The sequence below is a fragment of the Gracilinanus agilis genome, chromosome 3 (assembly GCF_016433145.1).
Source record: "Gracilinanus agilis isolate LMUSP501 chromosome 3, AgileGrace, whole genome shotgun sequence".
Lineage (NCBI taxonomy): Eukaryota > Metazoa > Chordata > Mammalia > Didelphimorphia > Didelphidae > Gracilinanus > Gracilinanus agilis.
The window spans coordinates 22,695,452-22,716,859 of record NC_058132.1 but is presented as its reverse complement, the minus strand read 5'-3'; the positions used below and the strand labels follow the sequence as shown (position 1 = coordinate 22,716,859).

General features: G+C 40.6%; 1 protein-coding gene across 1 annotated transcript in view; it reads right to left on the bottom strand.

The window, feature by feature from the left end:
• The window catches only part of LOC123240852, a 75,536-nt gene that overhangs the window by 6,705 nt on the left and 47,423 nt on the right, over positions 1-21,408 (bottom strand). The window contains exons 11-14 of the mRNA XM_044668565.1: positions 14,581-14,791; positions 6,137-6,499; positions 3,503-3,778; positions 3,150-3,422 (exon numbers count right to left, since the gene is read on the bottom strand). Coding sequence (XP_044524500.1) covers positions 3,150-3,422; positions 3,503-3,778; positions 6,137-6,499; positions 14,581-14,791 — 1,123 coding nt within the window. The remainder of the gene's footprint in view (positions 1-3,149; positions 3,423-3,502; positions 3,779-6,136; positions 6,500-14,580; positions 14,792-21,408) is intronic.

The window sequence follows — 21,408 nt, the reverse complement described above, 5'->3', positions numbered from 1 at the left end:
GTGAATCTCTATATTTCAAATGTGTTCCTTATAGAAAACATAGTTTGGTTTTTGCTTTATAATTCACTCAGCTCTTCTGTTTTATGGCTGAATTAATCTAATTTTCATTTACAATTGTAATCAACTTGGAACTCTTTGATGTCTTTAAAGATACATTTTCCCCTCTATAGAATTATACTTAGTTTTGTTGGGTATATTATTCTGAGCTGCAAACCTATATTTTTGCCTTTTGGAATATTATATTCCAGCATCCCAACTCTTTTATAAAGATTGCTACTGAATTTTTTTGTGATCCTTACTATGACTCTTTAGAATTTGAACCGTTTTTTCCCAGATGTTTATAACATGTTTTTTTTCATAATTTTTAAAAATTTGATATCCAAAGTCTTTTTTGGGGTGGTTGGATAATTCATATTTCTCCTTTATCTTATATTATTTGTTCATTTTGTTTTGAGATAACATTTTCTTCTTTCAGTATTTGGACTTTGTTTTACTATTTCTTGTCATTTCACAATTTCGTTAACTCCTGTTTTGTTTTTTTAAAACTAATTTTCAGGAAGTGTATTACATGAGTAACTTTTTTATCTCTTGTACCAAGCAATTAATTCTCCTTCTATGCCTTTTTCCACAGTTAGAGGAAGTAGAGTGGATAGAGTATTGGCCCTGGCATTAGGAAGACTTGAATTCAAATCTGGCCTCAGACTTTTACTAGTTGTGTGACTCTGGATGAGCTGTTTAACCTCTATTTGCCTCTGTTTCCTCATATGTAAAAGGGGATGATGAAAAGTATCCACCTTGCAGGGTTCTTATGAGGATTAAATGAGATAATGTTGGTAAAGTGCTTTCTAAACTTTAATGTTCTCTCCATATACTATTATAAAATAATTTAAAACTCTTTTAAAAATTATTTTCTTTCCTTTCAGAAAATCTAGTTGATATTGTTTCCAAGTTATGGTTTTTATTTGAGACTTTCCTTATAGATATTTTAGAATCATTTTTTCTTACGTTTTTATCTTTGTCTTTTGTGGCAACATAAAAGCTTTTTTTTTTCCTTAGGAGAATATTTTTGTTTATTCAATCTTCTTGAATTCAAACTTCCTGAATTGGTACTTTATATTATCATCAGGCTTTGCCCACTTCTGGAAGGACTAAATGGACCTTATTCCATCTTGGTTTGTATTCTCTGATATCTTGCTGCTTCTTCCTTTAGTTTTTCAGTGTTTTGTTTCTCAGTGATATCAAAAGTGGCTTAGAATGGTGATCTGCTAACTTTTAGTGTGCCCAAGGCAGTCTTATCTGGAGCTTATTCTGATCACTGTCCTCCTTATTTGAGTTTTACAACCTTTTGCCACAGATTGGTGTCTTGACAACACCGCTGTGGACTTGTCCCTAATGGGAGTTCTAGTATACTATTGCTGACTCCAGCCCCTATACGCTACATACAAGGTTGTGTAAGTGCAGGACTAAAGGTTTCCCCTTGTTCTGAGCTCTCCTATCTTTGTTACTCAGCTGTAGGTCTCAGATGCAGACGGGGAGTGAAACTTCAGCTCCTCGGCCACTAGAAAGTCTCAGGTTTTTCTTACCAAGTGCACAACCTCATTAATTCACTAGTTCTCTTGTCATCTTCCTGGTTAGCCTATCTGGCCAGACTTTGTTCTTTGTTAATACCGACATGGGATAGAAAAGTGGCTCACTCGGTTTTCCCTTTGGATCACCTCTAAAATTTTTTTATGTTTCTAGACATTTGTTGGGATGTAATGCAGAGCTGGGCTACAAAGTCTCTTTTTACTCTTCCTTTTGGTTCTTTGGATGGTCTCTTGATGACAAAGTATTCTGAAAATGCACTTATGTAACCACTCCTACCTATTTACAGTTCTCTTACCTATATTTCTCATCTCATTGTCTTGGAGCAGAGGCCAATTTTCTCTGGAATTGAGGCTAAAAGGAACTTTAGATTCCCTCAGTTTTTACACATCCAGGTTGTTTGGATCAAGTAAAAAAGAACTAGAAATGTGCCCATGCGTCACATTAAGCAAAACTCTGACCCATGAATGTCTGGTTTAGTCTTACTGGTTTGCCCAATGTGATGAAGGGCATCTACCAATGAGATATGCATGTGATCATCTCTCTTCTCTTCTAAAAAGTCTTTAGTGACTCCCTCTTGTCTCCTGAATGCTCTTCTTATTCTTGACTTGACATTCAAGGCATCTCACAGAATGGCAGCAGCTATAGCTACTACTTCTTTTGGCTATCCATTGTTTCCTCAGGCTGCGTTTGTCTACTTTGTACAATCAAAAACTACCTGTACACCTCTGAATATGGGATATTTCTCTATAGAAATGGAAGTCTCCCTTCTCCCCTTTGACCACTTGAACTTCTCCCCATTCTTTCTTTCTTTTTTTAAGTTTAGATGTATATTCTATTTCTTTATTTAATTAATTTAGAATATTTTTCGATGGTTACATAATTCATGTTCTTTCCCCTCTCTCTTCCCACCCCCCTCCCATAGCCAACGAGCAATTCCACTGGGTTTTATATGTGTCATTTATCAAGAGCTATTTCCATATTATTGTTTGCACTAGGGTGATCGTTTAGAGTCTACATCCCCAATCATATCCCCATCGACCCATGTGATCAAGCAGTTGTTTTTCTTCTGTGTTCTGCTCCCACAGTTCTTTCTCTGGATGTGAATAGCATTCTTTCTCATAAGTCCCTCATAATCTAAGCTTCTCATGTAATATTGTGCATCAATTACTTGGTTTGAGGATCTGAACCTTCAACATCATTGTAAGGTCCCTGAAAGGACAATTGGAGTCTTAGCTAAATCTGGTATTTACCTTAGTTCCCATGATGGTGCTCTGCTCAAGGTGGACACCTAAATGTGTGCTGAATGATGAATGAGCTTGTATTAGACATGACAATTTCTAAGATTATTAGAAGAGAAAAGGAGATTAGTCTCCATTCCACCAGACAAAATAGCAGTATTCGGACTCATATTCACTATAAATCTGATCACATATCTTAGAGTCAGATTCTTTTTTTACCTTTCCACTCCCATTTCTCCATAAAAAGCTGACCTCCTGTTTGGGCCTGAGCACCTCCTCATGGAATCCCACCCACCACTCATGGAATAACGCAAGACTACTTACCGACCACCTTGACGGTGATGTTCTTGGAGAATGATAAGTTGGTCACATTGTTCCTTGCCCAACATGTATACTTTCCTGAATGTTCCCAAGATGCCTGGGGGATGGTGTAAGTGCTTCCTGAGTGTATCAGCTCAGGACTGCCGTTGGCATGCCATTCATACTGAACAGGTGGATTAGACGGAGCCTGACACTCTAAAGTCAGGGAATCATTGAATTGGACTTCAATCTTCTCACTTTCAGGGCTCTGAAAAATCTTGATATTGTCTGGTCCGTCTGTGTAAAGATGAAAGAGATGAGATGTCAGAAATTGTTGGAGAAAGAGTTGGGGAGGGAGGAGAATTCGAATCACTCACAGTTCACCGTCAGGCTAAGGGGGTTACTTCTCTTGGCATCGATTGGATTCCAGACTTCACACTGATAGAACCCAGTGTCTTCCCTCTTCACACTCTTGATGGTGAGGGTCTGGTTATTTTCAGATGGGTCAGTCCTCTCAGTGAGTGGCAAGGGCTGGTTATTAAAGAACCACAGAATGTTTGCCCTCTCGTTTTCTGTGCTACATGTGAATACCAAAGGCTCATTCTCTCTGATTTTGATGCTATTGACAGTGATGTTAGGTCTGGCCAGTTTTTCTGTAGGGAGAGAAGAGAGGCTTGTGTGAAGAGCTGGACTGTGTCTTCACCAGACTACATCTTAGTGAAAAACAAGCAAGCAAACAAACAAACACTAGAAGCCCAAACCCAAACACTTTCATTGCAGACATATAGGAATGGGTCCGGAAACCATGTGGAAAGAGATTCTACATGATTCAATAGTTGTACTACTGAGGAAAGCGATCAGGATGCCCTGGGGATGGAGTGCTATCTCCTGAACTATCCATCCCCTCAGACAGGTCGCAGGACAGGGACCATCCAGTAACTAAGATGTGGATGGGAGCAGGGAAGAAGCAGCTATCGTGTCTACCATGTGCTGATGGGGACAGCAAAGTGATGTAGCAGATAGAGCACAAAGCCTAGAGTCAGAAAGAAGCAAGCCTCAAATACTAGCTCTGTTATTCTGGGCAAGTCACTTAATTCCTATTTGCTTCAGTTCCTCATCTTTATAATAGGGGCACCCTGGAGTCAGAAAAGGCAAACTACTCCAGTATCTTTGCCAAGAAATCCTTTAGACAAAGATTAAGGGGTCACGTTAAAGCGGACACCACTGAATGGTTGAACAAGTGTGTCTTTTGTACCTTCTTTGGCCAGCTGGGGGCACAAAACAATCAGCAGATGTTCTCTGCCCCAGGAGAAATTCTCTAGCATCCCCTAAGGGCTCAGTAGCTTGGTTGGGCTGAGGTCTATAGTAGGTCAACAATTTATCACTGTCTCATCAGCAGAGAAGCAGTGATGGCAAATGGCATTTGGTCCAAGGTCCCACAGCATGCCTCAGCTTTTCTATATTACCTTATCAATTATGAGGCTTCTTTTCCCCCAGGTGGAAGGCATCTAGTTCATACAGTGGATGGAATGTTGGAGTTGGAGGTCAGGAAGGTCCGAATTCAAATTCTGTCTCAGCTTCTTACTAGCTATTTGACTCTGTCCAAGTCCCTTAGTCTCTCTCAGTCACATTTTACTCATTAAGAAAAATGGCATCTACATTGTAGGGTCTTTGTGAGAATCAAATGAAATATGATACATAGAAGAATTTGCAACCCTTCAATTACTATATAAATGTTAGCCATTTTTAATCCATTCCCCAACTGAAAAGCTATCCTCGTTGGGAAAGTTGCCCTGTTTGCAGTGCCAGATGACCTCTTAGTTCCCCATATTACATTGAATTTGTCTTTTCCTCCAACTGAGATCTCAGAAGGTTTTGTGATCCTCTGCCTCAGTCTCTCGGAGAAGCCTCCTCTGTCTTGGCCTTTCATCTAGAAAATAGAGATCTTGGTGATCCTGTCAACAGCAGGGTCCTACCTCTCACAGCAATAAGAACCTTAGGATGAACAGGCATCCAGATGGTCCCAGGAGCCAAGGCTCCTGGCTCCTGGGCAGTAGGTAGTTTGGATTTAAGCCATGCTGGGTCCAGCTGGCAGGGAAGTGTCAATGACTACCCCCACCCAATGCTCCCCTTCCTCACATACTTTTAAATGTCTTGGGGCAGGTGTGAATAAGTTGCCTGACTTGGGCCCAATTGGAGGAGGTCAGGTGCCATGAGGAGACCTCGGGGACCTATCCTACTTTCACAGTATGGTCTGGAAAAGTTGGGAGGAAAAAGAAAGCTTCCTACTAAATCCTTCCTGCCCCTCCCAACTACCTTCATGGCCCAAGGTTTCCTGGACCCACCACCTCACTAAAGGACCCTATCTAGGCTTACGGATCTCACAATATAAGAGAAAATTAATCATTGTCGAGCTAACCTCTGCTGCTCCCCTTCTTCTTACTCTCTCACGCCTTCACGTTTCCTAGAATTAATTAGAAACCTCTCAGGGATTTAGCTGCCTCTCTTATTAGGATGTAGGCTTTGAGGGCCAAAGTAGGATCAAAAAGTATCCCTGATCCAATGTGAGGCAGAATTGCTCCTCTGAATCCACCTTGGTCCTGCCTGACCTGAACTTCCAGAATTTCCCTGCGGCTAGCCTCCCCTGGCTATTACTGGAGCTGTCAGTTGTATGGGTGTCCAGCTGCAGGGTGGCCAACACATTCTTATCCACAAGCAAATGGCCTGCCAGTTCCTCCACGAACCCAGCTGGGAGAGGGGAAAAGCGCTCGTGTCCCTTCTGTTCTTTGGGCCTTAGCATCTAAGGATCTATAAGCCTTCTTGTGCTCTCTATGATTGATAAGTAGGCAGATGTGGGCTTGGGAGTTCTCAGCTTCTCGGGGTTTTTCCTTTGGGGTGGATCACGTTCAGGATTCTCTCTGTTCCCACAGTAAGGAACTTAGAGGCGGCTTCTCACGCCACGTAGAGGGAGGGTATTGGAGTGACATGCCCATGGGAAGGGCAACACTTACCATACACTCTCAATTGTGTTTTTGCTATAAATATCCCAACTCCAGCTTTGTAAATAGTAACTTCTACAATGTAGGTATCAGCATCACTGAGGCTGAGGTTGGGGATGAGCAGGGCACCGTTGCGGAGTACTTTCTCTCGGATATCTTCCGGTGTCTGTACTCTAGTACGGAAAGTGTAGCTTGCAATATGGTTGGAGGCCTCTGTTGTCTTTCTGTACCAAGAATAGATGTTACCCTTCTCTGTGAATCCCGAGATGGTCAAGATGACATTGCTGCCCACCGTCCCATAGGATGGGATTGACGTGATACCAGTAGGATTACCTTGAGCAGATGTTGGCTGGATCCAGCAGCTAAGGATGGAGGCTGAGAGTAGAGGAAAGAGACAGGTCAGCAGGATCCTTTTGCCTTGCTAAGAAACCCAGATCACTGAGCTGTTTCCAAGGTGAGGATGGAGACTACACACTGAGAAGATTTATTTTAATATAGTATAATTTCTATTTCTAAGTTCTAAACTGAGCATCAGATCTAGCCTTCAAATCATTTTCCTCATTTCTTTGTTCCTAAAATTCCAAGGGATGCTTTCCACATTCCCTACTCCAGAGCATCGTCTAAATTGGGGCAATTTAAAAGTAAGTTTTTATACTGCCCAGGAAACAAAAACTAGCTCAAGCCAGGTGTGTCTGTTGGGTTGAATGAACAATAACCAGGTATGACCTGACTTCTTCTTTTAGACATTGGAATCTTAAGACTGGCATGTAATTCTCCAACAACATCAAGAAATTGGGGAGGGACTAGGAAATTGTTGGACTACCTCTTCATTAGCTATTCATCAACTAGAAATAGGTGGTCTATCTATGGTGGAGCTAAATAATGAGTTTACAAAATTGTATTTAGTGACTTTGGAATCTATGTTTTGGTATTTGATCTTTGAGAGAGATCACAAACCAATTAATTTATTGATTATTGCTACTCTGGTCAATAAATGTATTTTCTTACCCAGAACTTAATCTCATACTCGTTAATCATCATACCTGGCAAACCATGAAGTGATTGTACCCAAGATTTCCTTCTTCCCCGAGATATTTATCAGAAATCTAGCTACAAAATTTTGGGGCCCAACTAAAGATTTTATTCACCAGAGGTGATCTCTCTGGCGAGTAATCAGAAGATTTACTGGATAATCTTTCCTATTCCTGGCGATCAAGACTCATTACAGCTGACTCTGCATAAGATATGTTATTTGTTTTATGTTTTTTTGATAGCAAATCTCTATGGCCAAACTAAAAAGAAAAATCTTTATTAGCAGAAAGCAGTTTTCCCAGTCTCAGTTGACTTTATTTTTGATGGCTAGTTTTTTGTGTCTGTGTCTGAAACTCACTATTTGTCAGTCCAGTTTTTAGCACATGATACTAAAGCATTTGCCATCAAACTTTCCAACTTCCAGAATAACTTGGATTTTGTCAAAAAGAAAGAATTAAAAAAAATTCATACCTAGAAAGTTTAGAATCCTGGGTACTCATATCCTGGACCCATCCCCTAAAACTCTTTTGAAGGGAAGATTTGTTCCAGCAGAATTCAAAGAAAATACTGGTAAAGTTATATTGGAACTTAACCTTCACAAAAGATTGAAAATGAAATATTTAGGGCATAAATGAAAAGTAAGCCACATGGGGCAAATCCTGAAGAGGTTGGAAAATTGAAGAAAATCCTGCCCTTCCACCAAGGTAGTCAGTGAGGAGTCCCTTTCAGTAAATTCCAATAGTTCTGCAGAGTTGTCTTTCCCTGAACAGTATTTTAAGGGATCTATATGTTTCTGAAAGGCACAGTTGCATTAGTCTTCAGGAAAGATTCTCCATATGTGTGTGTATGTCTTAGCTCAGTGGTTCCCAAACTTTTTTGGCCTACCACCCCCTTTCCAGAAAAAAATGTTACTTAGTGTCCCTGGAAATTAATTTAAAAAATTTTAATAGCAATTAATAGGAAAGATAAATGCACCTGTGGCCATCACAGCCCCCCCTGGATCGCTGCAGCACCCACCAGCCCACTTTGGGAATCACTGTCTTAGACTAAAACAGCAAAGTGACTTTTATCTCCAGAGGAAAGGAGAAATGTTATCTTTGATGGTGGTGACTATGACCACCCAAAACTCTTGGTTTTCTCAGTATGAGAGGAAGAAGGTGAGGATTATAGATCTTGATGACAGTTTTCTCCCCAACCCCCTTTTCTTCTAACTTCTCTCCAAGTCTTTCCTCCATGCTCTCTCTCTTTCCTACTAGCTTTAAGTGAGGAAAGAAATTTTTGTTTTAACTCAAGTATACAAGAGCTTTCCTTCCTACTTTTAAGACTAAAACTTTAATTGGAAAATTATTTTTAAAAAAACTAAAAATTTTTAAATTAAGATTTAGTTGGTTTGTAGTGATGTACCAACATCCCTTTTTCCTTATGCATAATTCTCCCCTGTGACCTATTGGAGGTGAAATTTCCTGGGCAGGCTTAGGAGTACCTTGTTCACCTTGTTCTCTGATGGTATTTTATTTTATTTTATTTTCTTCTCTTCTCTTCTCTTCTCTTCTCTTCTCTTTTTTCTTTTCTTTTCTTTTTCAATTTAAAACCCTTACCTTCTGTCTTGTGTATTGGCTCCAAGAAGAGTGGTAAGGGCTAGGCAATGGGGGTCAAGTGACTTGCCCAGGGTCACACAGCTAGGAAGTGTCTGAGTCCAGATTTGAACCCAGGACCTCCCATCACTGAGCCTGGCTCTCAATCCACCGAACTACCCAGCTGCCCCCTCTGATGGTATTTTCTTAATAGCCCACACAATATCTCATATCAGGGCCGCATGTTTGCAGCTATAAAATAAATTTTGTTCTTTAAGGTGTACAGAGAGAGAGAGAGAGAGAGAGAGAGAGAGAGAGAGAGAAGATTAGAAATTGAACCAGTAAAAAGAAGTAAAATTTTCTCTATCTTCTTTCTGTGGGAGCAATCAAGAAAATAGAGACATGGTCATATTCTTTGAATGAAAAATGATAATAATTTTTTAGCAGGTAAATTAATGAAAAGAGTTGCCTGAGTAGAAATTTAATTGCATAACTAAGAAAGTAAAAGATTTTTGCAAATCATTAAATTTTGTTTCACATCATTTATGGGCTAAAATTATAAGAACATTTCTCAGTGAAGTACATAGAATCTGAGATGGATATAAGGTAAAAAATGTGCACTTCAAGAAGATAAGGAAAGGTTTAGGAGAAGAAATAATGAAGGAAATAAGACAGGTGTGGCAGTAGGGTCATTTGAAGAATGGTATAGGAATCAAAGCAGAAAAGTATATTAGCTGTTTTATAACTCAGAATTGACTTGGTTGAAATATGTTTTAAATTTAAAACTTCCTTTTATTAAGAAAATTCTAATAAAGAACAAGGAAAATTCATTTTAAACTTTTGACCTTAGATTAGCTGAAATTTGTGAGCCTTATGCAATGCTTGAAATAATTAGGCCATGGAGTTGCATGCTGGGAACTAAGATGGTGGAGTAAGGGATTATGCACTCCCCCAATTCTTCTATACAGGAAAAAAAATCGCCTCAAAACAAAGGAAAGCAGGAGGAACACGTTTCATTGGGTTTTTAAAAAAAATTGATAGATTTATTTATTTTATCATTTTGGAATACAAACAAGATCTTTTAACTTGAAGTGTTTGGTGTCAGGTCCTAAAAGAACCCATGGAATAACTTGAAAATAAATTTAAAAACCAAATGATCAGAGAACTGAAAAAAAGCTCATCAATTAGGGAAAAATTTCACTGAAGAAATCAAATCCCTAAAAACTCAAATAGTAAAAAAGGAAAGAAAGGCACAAAAATATGTTGAAGAAAACAACTGAGATATATAATATGGGATAAGGAAAATGCTAAGTTAAAAGGTGAAAAGAACTACTTAACTAGAATGGAAAGCTTGGAATAGAACTTACGTGTTTTAAAATAAAGTCTCCTCTTTCTTTCCAACTGTGAGCAAAGTTTGGAAGACAAAAGAGAAAAAATAAGAGAAACTAGAAGTCATTGGAGTAAAGAGTTATTTCTAAAAAATGCATGGGATATGATTGTTAAGAGAAGGGTCATGTGAAGTTAGGAAAGAAGGCAGGTACAATTTTTTAGATAAATTTAAGTAAAGGGTTGTGGAATTTAGAAAGAGAGACCTGAGGAAAGCTGTCAATCTCTTTCAGATAAGAAGGTGGAAAACTTTAGGCGGTTATTCTTTGTGAAAATGTAGCTTGAAAATCGCAGGTCCTGTAGTCTGAGAGGAGAATGGGAAATTGCTTATTAGGGCCACTTCTCTGAAAAGCCTCTGAGACAGGTAGAGAAAGAAGCTTAGGGAACTGTTTCATTAGATGAAAGGAAATGATAAGGCCTTTGAGAAGTGACAAATATTGAATTAGTGTTTTGTAAGGAACTAGACATAAGGTTTTAGAGAGCTGGGAAATTTTAAAATTGATTATTGACAAAATGGGTTCTTTTCTCTGTGAAGTGCTAACAGTAAATGGCCCTTTGATAAAGTGTGATTCAAAGGTTCAAGTTAGGGATTATAAATCCAGATTTATTTTGCTACCGAAATTAAATCATACAGTGGCCTCATTTAGAGTAAAGTGTGTTCTCCTATTGGGTTATGATTTTGCTAAATCAGTACTCAATATGAAAAAGAACAAAATAGTAATAATAATAAATACATTTGTTATTTGGCATTAAAAACGATAATTTTAGGAAATGCATCGATTCAGGAAAGATTGAGTTGAAATTACTCCAGGCTGAGTAATTTACTAGCTGTGTGACTTCAGCTCTATCTAAAGGAGAAAAGGGTATTCCATGTGGATGTCATTTCTAGTTTATTTGAGCATAGTTAGTAACTGAATATGTTAATGATTTAATAACTTTATAACAGTTAATAACTTGCTATAGACAGCTTATTTGATGTAATTTGGAATAATTTACCAGGTCTCCCCTACATTTGCCAGTATCTGTCTCCTTCATTTGCCCAGCCTATTCTAAGCGTGCCATTGGAATAGGAGAATAAGCCTCTTTTAGGCAAATTCACTGGGTGGCTATCAGTTAGACAGAGAAGCCATCAGTTCATAAAAAATGTTGTTATCTATGAGTTTGTGGGAAGCCGTTCTATGTATTAAAGCCTTTGGAGAAATAGGATCAAATTTAGGGCCTGTTATCTGGATTCCCTACGTGACCAATCCAGGCTGAGGCAGTCTTTGTGTTTGGTCCTGGTCACCTGAGCCCCAAAAGGCTCTGGTACCAACAGGTAGGTTAATCCAAAAACAACTTGATCCCTCCAAGAGGCTATTAGGAGTCATTTAGAGAAACAGAGTCTGTAACAGATATTTTATCTGGATCCCATTACAAAATCATCGGCAAGTAAAACTGTGTGTATGATTTTTCTGCACTGCATGTCAGGATGCAGACAGAATGGGCCATCTAAGATAAAAATCTGAGGCTCCTCTTTTGACTCAGTCTTTGATCCCCACCTTTTTTACAATTCTTATTGGAGAGTTTTGAAGTGGCAGACCAGCATCTACTGAGTTAATGATTCCTTTCCTAACAAATGTTAATTAGATAAGAGTGCATATTCAGATTAGAACTGGCTCCTTTAGGATTTGACTGGTGAGCATCTCCCTGGGATATTTCCTCTCCCAGAATTATCCCTACTAATTGATGGTTGGAATTTGGCCATTGTCTTGGTACTTATACCTTTACTCTTTAGACTTTAATGGGTTATGGATGATCTGTTACCCCTTCATAGCTGTGTTCTTTGTTTGAAACCAGTATATAATAAACTCCCAAGCCCACAGACTTTGGGACAGCATGGGCTAACCACTAGTCTAGTTGTTCTCATTTTCTTTCTCCTGCCTTAACCATCCTATGCCACCACGCCACACAGGACCCCAAAAATCATATAGAGGCTGGCCCCCTATATGAGTTCCAGGATAAGATTAGACCGTTAGCAGTATCACATGCTTCTGAAGGGGGATTGAGAAGATTGACGTGAATAGTAAGTGAATATTAAAGATCTGCTGTTTTAAGATCTTTTTTCAAGAAATTTTAGAGAAAGACATTAGTAGAGACCTGGCCAGGAAAAGCAGATCTTCCAGAGAAACTACTCTGAGAACCAATATAGTTCCACAACGGCTAAGAAGGGGAAGATGACACCAATAGAAAAGACCCCAGAAATCCGAGAGCTGCATCATGGAACTCTGGTTCCTGGTGTATAATAGACTGAAGAGTAAGGGTTAGGCTACCCACTCCCTTCGTTTCTTCCTCCTGCACCATTATTTTGTTTGACTGGATGACCTGCTTGCCATAGGGGAGTACCATCAAATGGCTCTCTGTCAATGCATCCATCATTTTTCAACATCAGGTTTAAAAAAAAACAAACACCCATGTCTTACGGTTAAACTCTCCTTGAAATGTATTATATACCAAAGGTTGCTGGGTGATTCAATGGATTGAGAGCCAGACTTAGAGATGGGAGGAGCTGGGTTCAAATCTGGCCTAGCTGTATGAACCCCCATTGCCTATTTCTAACCTCTTTTCTGCCTTGGAATCAATATACAGTGTTGAATCTAAGATGGAAGGTAAGGGTTTATTTAAAAAAAAAAAAGGAAATTCAATTCATAGTACCTCCAGGTCCTTTTGTATCATGATGAATCAGTCCTGAAGTTCATAATTGCCGTACTCATTAGTAAATAATTGAGGAGAGTGTCTCTCACAGAATCAGAGGATGGGATGATAAGATTTATTTTAATATGGAATTGTTTCTATTTCTAAGTTTTAAATTGGGGCTCGGATCTGTCCTCCAAACCTCTTTCCTCATTCTTTTGTTCCTAAAAAATCCAAGGGATATTTTTCACATACTCTACCCCAGAGCATCTTCTAAATTAGGGCAATTGAAAAGTGCAATTGTGGGTCCTGCCTCACCAAACAAAACAAGAGAGTTTAGGCCAGGTACATTTGTGGGCAGCAGGGCAGAGCCCTTGAGTGCCGCATTGGGTGAATGGACATTGTCACTCGACCAGACATGATCTGACTTCTTCTTCTAGACACTGGAATCATAGGACTAGGCTTGTAATTTTCCACCATTATGAAGGAATTGGGGAGGTACTGAGAAAACGTAGGACCACCTCCTCATTAGCTATTCCCCAATTAGACATGTCTTTGGCTGTCTAGAGGGAGGGCTAGAGAATGAGCTTCCAAAATTGTATTTCATAACTCCACAAGTTGTGTATTTTGGTCTCTGATCACCAAGAGACATCACTGACCAGTTAATTTATTGGTTATTTCTAGCCAGATCAGTACATAAATTCTCTTATCCAGAACCCAGTCTCTCAGATTTTTAAATCATCACATAAGCCTACACCAAGGACCGCTGGGGGTTCAGTGGGTATGCCCGAAGGGGATTCATTTGCCTATGCATCCATCTGTCTGTCCCTGACTATTCAAAGGATCCGAGTGTTTGGTTTGTAACACATTATAAGGTCACTCCATGGACTTGATTTAGAAAGGGCTTGCCCTTTTGGTAGGCAAGAAATGGAAAGGAAGAAATGAATTAATAATAAACTGATGTGGTTAAGGACAGAAATCAGGATTAGGCCTGGACAGGACCTTAGACATCACAGAATCAAATAAACTGAATTTACAGATATGGAAACTGAGTTTCCCAGTCAAGTTAACACATGTGACCAATATATATATATATATTTTAAATTTAATTTTATTTTATTTTAAACCCTTAACTTCTGTGTATTGACTTATAGGTGGAAGAGTGGTAAGGGTAGGCAATGGGGATCAAGTGACTTGCCCAGGGTCACACAGCTGGGAAGTGTCCGAGGCCAGATTTGAACCTAGGACCTCCCGTCTCTAGGCCTGGCTCTCAATCCACTGAGCTACCCAGCTGCCCCCTCCAATATATTTTTAAAAAATCAATGGCAGCATTTGAATCTAGATCTTCTGGCTCCAAACCCAGGGAAGGAAATTCCCACTAAACCTTTGAAGCCTGACAGTTTTGCCCACAAACACCTCTGGGAGGAAGATGGTGTCCTGGTAAAGAAGTAAATGGCCTGTCTATGGTCATATAGTTAGCAAACCTTATAGCTGGGATCAAGATCCAGGTCTCCTCTGACTGTAAAAACTTCCTTTGCCTCTTAAGTGGTTACTGACCTCTGGGACTGGATTTAGGGATGTAGAATGATGATGGCCCTGAGCTGCTACTTCATCATCTGCCCCTGGTTCAGGGAAGCTTCCCCTGGACAGGTTTTAAGAGACTGTCTCTGAGAGAACCCCACTGAGATAGGTCTCCTTCCTCTTGATCCTTTGGTTGATTCCCTTGTCTATATCTGGGTCAGAATCTCCCAACATCCCTCTCCTCCCGAGGCTCTAGCACAACTGGTATCTCACCTGTGATTAGGAGCACCTTCCAGGGGCTGCCCACAACGTGAGGACCTTTTGAGGGTCTCTCCATTAGTCTATGCTTCCCTCTGCATATGACTGCCTTCTCCTTCCCAGGAAGCTCCATCTTTCCCTTTTCAGGTCTGTCTCCCCTGTACAGAGCCCAGTTGCCTACTCTGGAGGTGTCTCTGCTGCTGTCCAGGTTCGATGCAATCCTTATCTGAGACTCCAGATCTGTCCCTGTTCTTCCTGCTTCAGAGGACTAAGGCTTCTCTCTGCAGGGCTGGAGCTGCTCTCAGCAAGAATCCCTTGAGCCCCACAGGTCAAGGACTTAGCCTCTGACTTTCTCCTCCCTCCTCTCTTCTTCTTTCTTCCCCTCCTAACTGCCTTGGTTTCCTGTCTGTCCCAGCAAGCCCCTCCCCTACACAGATCCCTCCCACTGTCCATAGAGAAGGGGTTTTGTCCCCAAAGGGAACATGAGTCACTCAATATAATTTACTTTTGTCTTCTGATGCCTGATCTCCTTCCTTATTTTCCTCCCAAAGCAGACTGTTTAGACCCTTAAATGAGTGGAGAGAATATTAGGCAAAGTTGATGTACTGGGATCATTATTTTGGGGTGTCTCAGACTCAGACTACTGAGCGTCTCCTCCTTTATCCAGCCAGGTCAGAGTGCCCTGACCTTTTCTCTGGGGTTTTATTGTGGCTCCTAGGAGGGTCCAGCAGAACTAAGGAGAGGGAACAGAAGGTAGAGTAGCCTCTGCTAGAGTGGGAGCAGATAGAGACCCATTTTCATTCCCTCCACACCCCAACTCCTGCTTCTAAGTGACTCAGTTGATTGAGGGCTCAGCATGGAGCCAAGAAAATAGAAAAGTCTTCACTTCCTCATTGTTGGTGGACAGGATGCAACCTAGACTTTTCACAGTACCTCCCCATCCCAAACAAATGACAAAGTCTGGAGAGGGAAAAGATGGAGAGGCAGAAAAGAGTACAAGTAAAGGAAGGTAGCCATAAATTCAAAAGGAGATTCAGGGAAAGCTGCCATTGGAATCTTAATCTGTCTTGGAAGGAGAAGCCAGGAGGAAAAGTTTTTGGGTCAGGATTGTGGGACAGAATGGGAGAATAGAGCTACAGGTGAAGAAACTGATTCTGGGAAGTAGAAGGTGATCTCTCTTCAAGTTAAAGAGATCAGAGAGGAACAAGAAGTTTAGAGGCCTGAGGAGGGTACATAAAGCCAAATGTCATATCCAAAGACAGGGCTTGGTTCTGCTGTAAATGTCCCTTCAGGCTCTGGAAGCTCTGCTGCTTTGTTTGGGAAAGATATTCCCACATGTCTGTTCTTTGTTAAAATCCAGCAAATAGGACTTTCTAGACTAGAATTGTTCTGTGCAGCCAAGCACAGTAAGTAAAGGCACCAACCAAGGAAAGCAACAGCTTTGGAGGGCTTTAGGATATGTGGCTCCCATCACAGACTTTTTTTGACTCTTCAAGGAGAAGGTATGAGCTATCCTTCCAATGAGGGCTAATGCCCTGCTCTATTATTTTCTTTATTAGAAAGACCATCAAGACTGATACAATTGATTACCTCCAGTTGTCCTTCACTTCATTCAATTTAAACAGGATTTATTAGTATGTATTGTAATGATAATTGTAATGTAAATGTAATTAGCTTAATTAAGAATAGAGTGTAGACCGATGTAGGTTTTATAAAAGTGATTTTAGACTTCCTAGGGTTGCTTTAAGATTTGCCATGGAACTCCGACAAGGTCAGAGAGAGAGAATTTTGCCTTGAGAGTATCAGTTGAGAAACCGACACCACTTCTGGGACAGAGATTCAGAGCTTGGTTGTTCCTGGCTTTCCCTCTAATCAGACTTGGAGAGTTTGTGGAAGACTTGAAACATCTTGATTTTGAAGAAATTGGAAAGGTGTCTAATGGGAAGGCAGAAGAATTACTGAGCAGTTCTTCTGACCTCCTCTGGTGGCTCCAGAGGGCAACTGCTTGGAGAACAGCTTGTTACTCAGACAGACTGAGTTTGATCTTTGGCTGAAGGGAAAAGAAGTGTGGCAGATCTCTATAAACATCAAGTTCATAAATTTTTGGAAATAGATTTAGTAAGTTAGAATTTATAATTTAGTTAGTATAGATTAAGGAGGATTGCCATTTGGTGATCAAGAAGGCTTCCCTTGCAGAAAAGGTTTGTGGGGTATAAGTTAGAATTATTAGTTATAGGGAATATTTCTTATCAATACTTATTTTCTTTTTACTTTCTCTTTTATGCAAATTTCAATAGTTAAAATAAATAGTTTTATATAACTGGCCTGAGCAGGAGTTTTCCTTCAACTGCTTGAGCAGCCATTTTCCTCAACAGTCAAACTCAAGAGCCTGTTCACATCGGTGACAACTATTAATAATACCAATACCAATAACGGTCAATACTCCTTCCAACAGTATCCTCCTTAGACATTGTGAAAGGCCTCCATATGGTGAGGATTTAGAATTAAGTTCCTATTTGTGCAAAGCCTAGGGATGGTGACTCTCAACACTCTCCTTTCCCCTTTTGACTATTCTGCTCTTATTCTGACTCTGTGCTAAATATCTGTGTGACCTTGGGAAAATATGTGTCTCAATTTCTTTTTTGACAAAAAGGGAAGTTCAGGCTAGCTGACCTCAGTAGTTTCTTCCACTTTGAAATACATGCCCATGTTCACTACTATCAGTCCTGGGGTCTAATACAAGAGGCAATATGGGGGTCCAATACAAGAGGCTGATGGGGGTCCAATACAAGAGGCAATATGAGACTAGAGTAGGGAAGTTCAGTAAGATTTATTAGGTGCTGCAAATACAAAAAAGGGGGGACTCAAAGCTGAAATAGCTAGCAAAGGGATTCATTTAGGCAGGGAGAAATAGAGATTTTTATGGGTTTGGGGAAGTTAGAGGTGCAGGGTTTAGGTAATCTGGACTTGTCTCATTGGCTGTTCCAGGGGGAAGCAAGTGGTCCCCATGATTTTACAGTCCTTAGCATGGTCCAGACAGTATAAGTTCATAACATCCATCCATCATGAATTTGTTAGGTTATAGCATGAGAAGTAACAGCGTCCCATCAGGTGGAACAGCTGCTTTTGTTCTGTCCAGCAGGTGCAGGAGAAGGTGGGGCTAATAGGGGAAAGGGGGGGAAGGAGGCTTAGGCCTATCAAGGCCTATCAGCTACTCAGATGTATGATGGCTTTTAACCACAAGACTTAGAGCCACTGAGTATCGATTTGGTTTTCACCATGGGCTGCCACGGCCAAAGAATTCACCTGCAAATGACTGTCCTACTATTGATGAACCTCCCCCTACTTGTTGATATCTATCTCCAGAAATCAAATGTTGTCTACTGTGAGGATTTTGCTAGAAGTTCTTCCAGAATGGAGAAAACTGAAAGGGTTGCCATCTCACTGGCATCGTCTTTGGGAGATCTGCACTCATCTCCATTCCTAGATGAGTCATCAAAGCTAGGCACTGTGATTAAAACGACACAATTCTTGCCCTTAATGAACTTCCATCTTTCTGCAGCTTCCCTGGTTTTACCACTAAGGCAGATTTAGAGATGAGTGGAACTGAGGAGATGGAGCCAGACTCTAAAAGCCTGCTTTCTTAAAGTCAAAGATTTGAAGCTTTAAAACCCATTGTCTGCTGGGCCCATCATGAACTCATTATATCTCAAAACATCAGAACCCTAGATAAGAGACAATCTGAAATTGTTCAGGCTAGATATTTTCCTTGGCAGTTCCCATACCTGGAAGGCTCTCTCTCCTCATCTTCACTTTCTATCTTCTCTGACTGCTTTCAAGTCCCAGCTGATTAATGTCTCCCATTCCACAAGAAGTTTCTACTAGTCCCCCCTAATTCTCATACCTTCCCTCTATTAATTATATCCAATTTATCTTGTCTACTTCCTGTTCATACCTTGTTGCTTGCAAGCCATCTCCTCCTACACAAGATAAGCTCCTTGAAGATAGAGAATATCTTTTGCTTCTCTTTGGATCTTAGCACATAATATACATTTAACAAATGTATATTGACTAACTTTCTATTGGGAACATTGAGAGAAGGAACTTCTTACATGATGCCCTGAACAGTTTTCTGGGAAAGTGGGAGTGAGAAAGGGTAGAAGTCAGTCCTTCGTGGCATTCTATCACAACAAATGCCAAGGAAATTTGCTCTCAGGGTTTCTCTCTTTCCAGGTGAGGATTCCACCTGAAGATGCTTTCTGGTCCTGAGCCTTGATACTGATATACCTGCGGTGTTGGATAGTCACTAGAGAACACTGATGAGCTAGAGAGTGTCTAAAGGAAAGTAAAAAGGAGGATGGGCATTCTCTAGTATTGTGAAGTTAGCCAATTTGGGATAACCTGGAGAAGAGAACTTTTAGAGGGAGATGAAATGGTAAGTGGAAACCTGGTAACTGTCTTTGGTTGGAGGTCATGTGGAGGAGGGATTTGATTCATTCTCCTTGTCTCCAAAGGGCACAATTATAGCCAAAGAGGTGAATTTGTAGAAGGGCAAATTGAATTGGGGTGACTAGGTGGCACAGTGGATAGAGAGATGGGCTTGGAATCAGGAAGACCTATCTTCCCTCTCTTGGTCCCTATTGGGAAATTTAGGCTGAGAGAAAGTATAGCTCTTCTCTTACAAATGTATCCATTAAAGCCAAATGGTATTGGTTAAGAAATTGAAAAGTCTGAAATCAGCTAGCCATCTATGATGTATGGTGAGGATATGGGAAAAAAGCCATAGCAGGACTTTCTAGATGGTGCTTGGCAGCCCCAGTGGGTCTTATTATGCCTGATGTGGCAGAGTTACTAATGTTGAACTTAGAGGATGATGATAATAATATCTACTCAAAATGCTTTTGGAAGGATCAAATGAGATCGTCTATAGTACAAAACTCTTTATAAAATCTAAAGTCTTGCATACATATGAGCTATTACATTTTTACAAGGAAGTAGGTCCCCTTATATGTCTTTGACTAGAGGGAGAGAAGGCTATAACAAGACTTTAAAGTAATATTCTCTGCTCTAGTGCCCTAAGGAAGGATGATATGAACTATGGAAAATGGATCATGAAGAGAGTAAAGCAGAAACCAAGCCCCTAAGAGAGGATACCTCCCATTACACAGTAGAGTGGAGACTTGGATTTTGAGTCTGAGAGCACCCAGGATCAAATCCTGACCTCTTCCAGCTGTGTTAACTTGGCCAAGTCTTGTCCTCTGTCTAGGTCTCAATCTTCTCATTTGTAAAAAAGAAATTGAACTCAAGGATAGGTCTTTTTCCAAGGCTAAGTGGAGGATTCCATCATCACTTCATGGCCAGGATTTTCTTCCTTTCTTCATGCCCCTGCAACCCACCCATGATATCCCTGTGAAAATAATCAGAATTCTGGGTAGATATGCTCATGGCACTTCTCTGCTCAAAGATTTTCAGGGGCTAACTATTACCTCATATTTCAGGGTCAAAGTCCTCTAGCTGATATTCAAGCCCCTCCACCCCCTGGAGTCATCCTACCCCTGCAGCTATATCTCAGACCATTCTTTCCTGGCCATGTCATATACTCTGACCAAACCAGGTGACTGCCTGCCTCTGGGACACGCACCCTACTCTGCCACCTTCAAACCTTCCATCATGATTCCTAGGATCAGAGGGTAACAGACTCCTGGTTGTCAGAGGTCTCAGAGATCATCTGGATTGATGACTTTTCATCTGTTATTTTTCTTATGGATCCCTTGGGCAGGCAGTCTGAAGAAGCCCATGGATCTCTTCTCAGAGTCATGATTTTTAAATTCACAAAATGTAATATAAAGGATTCCAGAGGAAACCAAAAGTGAGTGAAATAAAGATGTCTTTTTTGACCATTCATGTTCATGGCCTCCATGAAATTTAAGAAGCTCTGATCTAGCCTAATGCTTCATTGTTAGAGAAAAAGACTGAGGTCCATAGTTGTGGCATTTCTGTGACCAAACGGATAGCAATTAGCAGAGCTGGATTTGAATGTAGATATCCTAGCTCCAACTTCATTCCTATTCCTCCTCTTAGAAAGTTGCTCAAGGCTCAAACATTAATTGAGCAGCCCATTACTACAGAAGTGGTAAACGTTAGAGGTAGGACTTGATCTTAGGTCTTCCTTTATCAAAATCCATTGATCTTTTACCATAGAGTAGTTACTAGGTATGATGGGGGAGAGGTCCTCATCTTCTGCCTTATACTACTAATGGCTTCATTTGATGTAGAGTACAGTAGCAGGGACTGGCATCTTGCCAGGTGAGGCAAACCAAATGTGTTGCCCAGAGGAGGTGGGTGAAAGGCAAGCCAGGGTGATTGTTGGGCCTGTGGAACATGCTACAACATCTGTCTCTTCTCTCTTAATTGTGCTGGCCCCTTGCCACAAAAAGTGCCACAGGATAACCACAGGATACAAAGTGAGTGCTCAAAGGCCTTCTGCACCTAGGATGATGCACCAAGTTATTCAGCTAGGAGGAAGTGACCAGTTCAGATCTCCTTGTAACAGACTCGTCCATTTTTATCTGTCCTAGATTCAGTTAAGCAAGGCATAATGGCAGGGTGGTAAGGGGGTAAGGGCAGACAGTGGTCAGTCTCTTCCAGAAACAGAATGCAGAAGCAAGATGTTTATCACAATTGTCAATGGCAGAACTGATCTGAGCAGGTTCAAGCTGCTTCATGCAGAGTTTGTGGTGAACAGCTCAACAGCGTCAGCCAAAAGTCACAGTGAAGGGTTCTAGGAGTGAGTGAGACTTTTTAAGGAAGTTATCATGTGTCTTCTGTATTCTTGTACTGGGG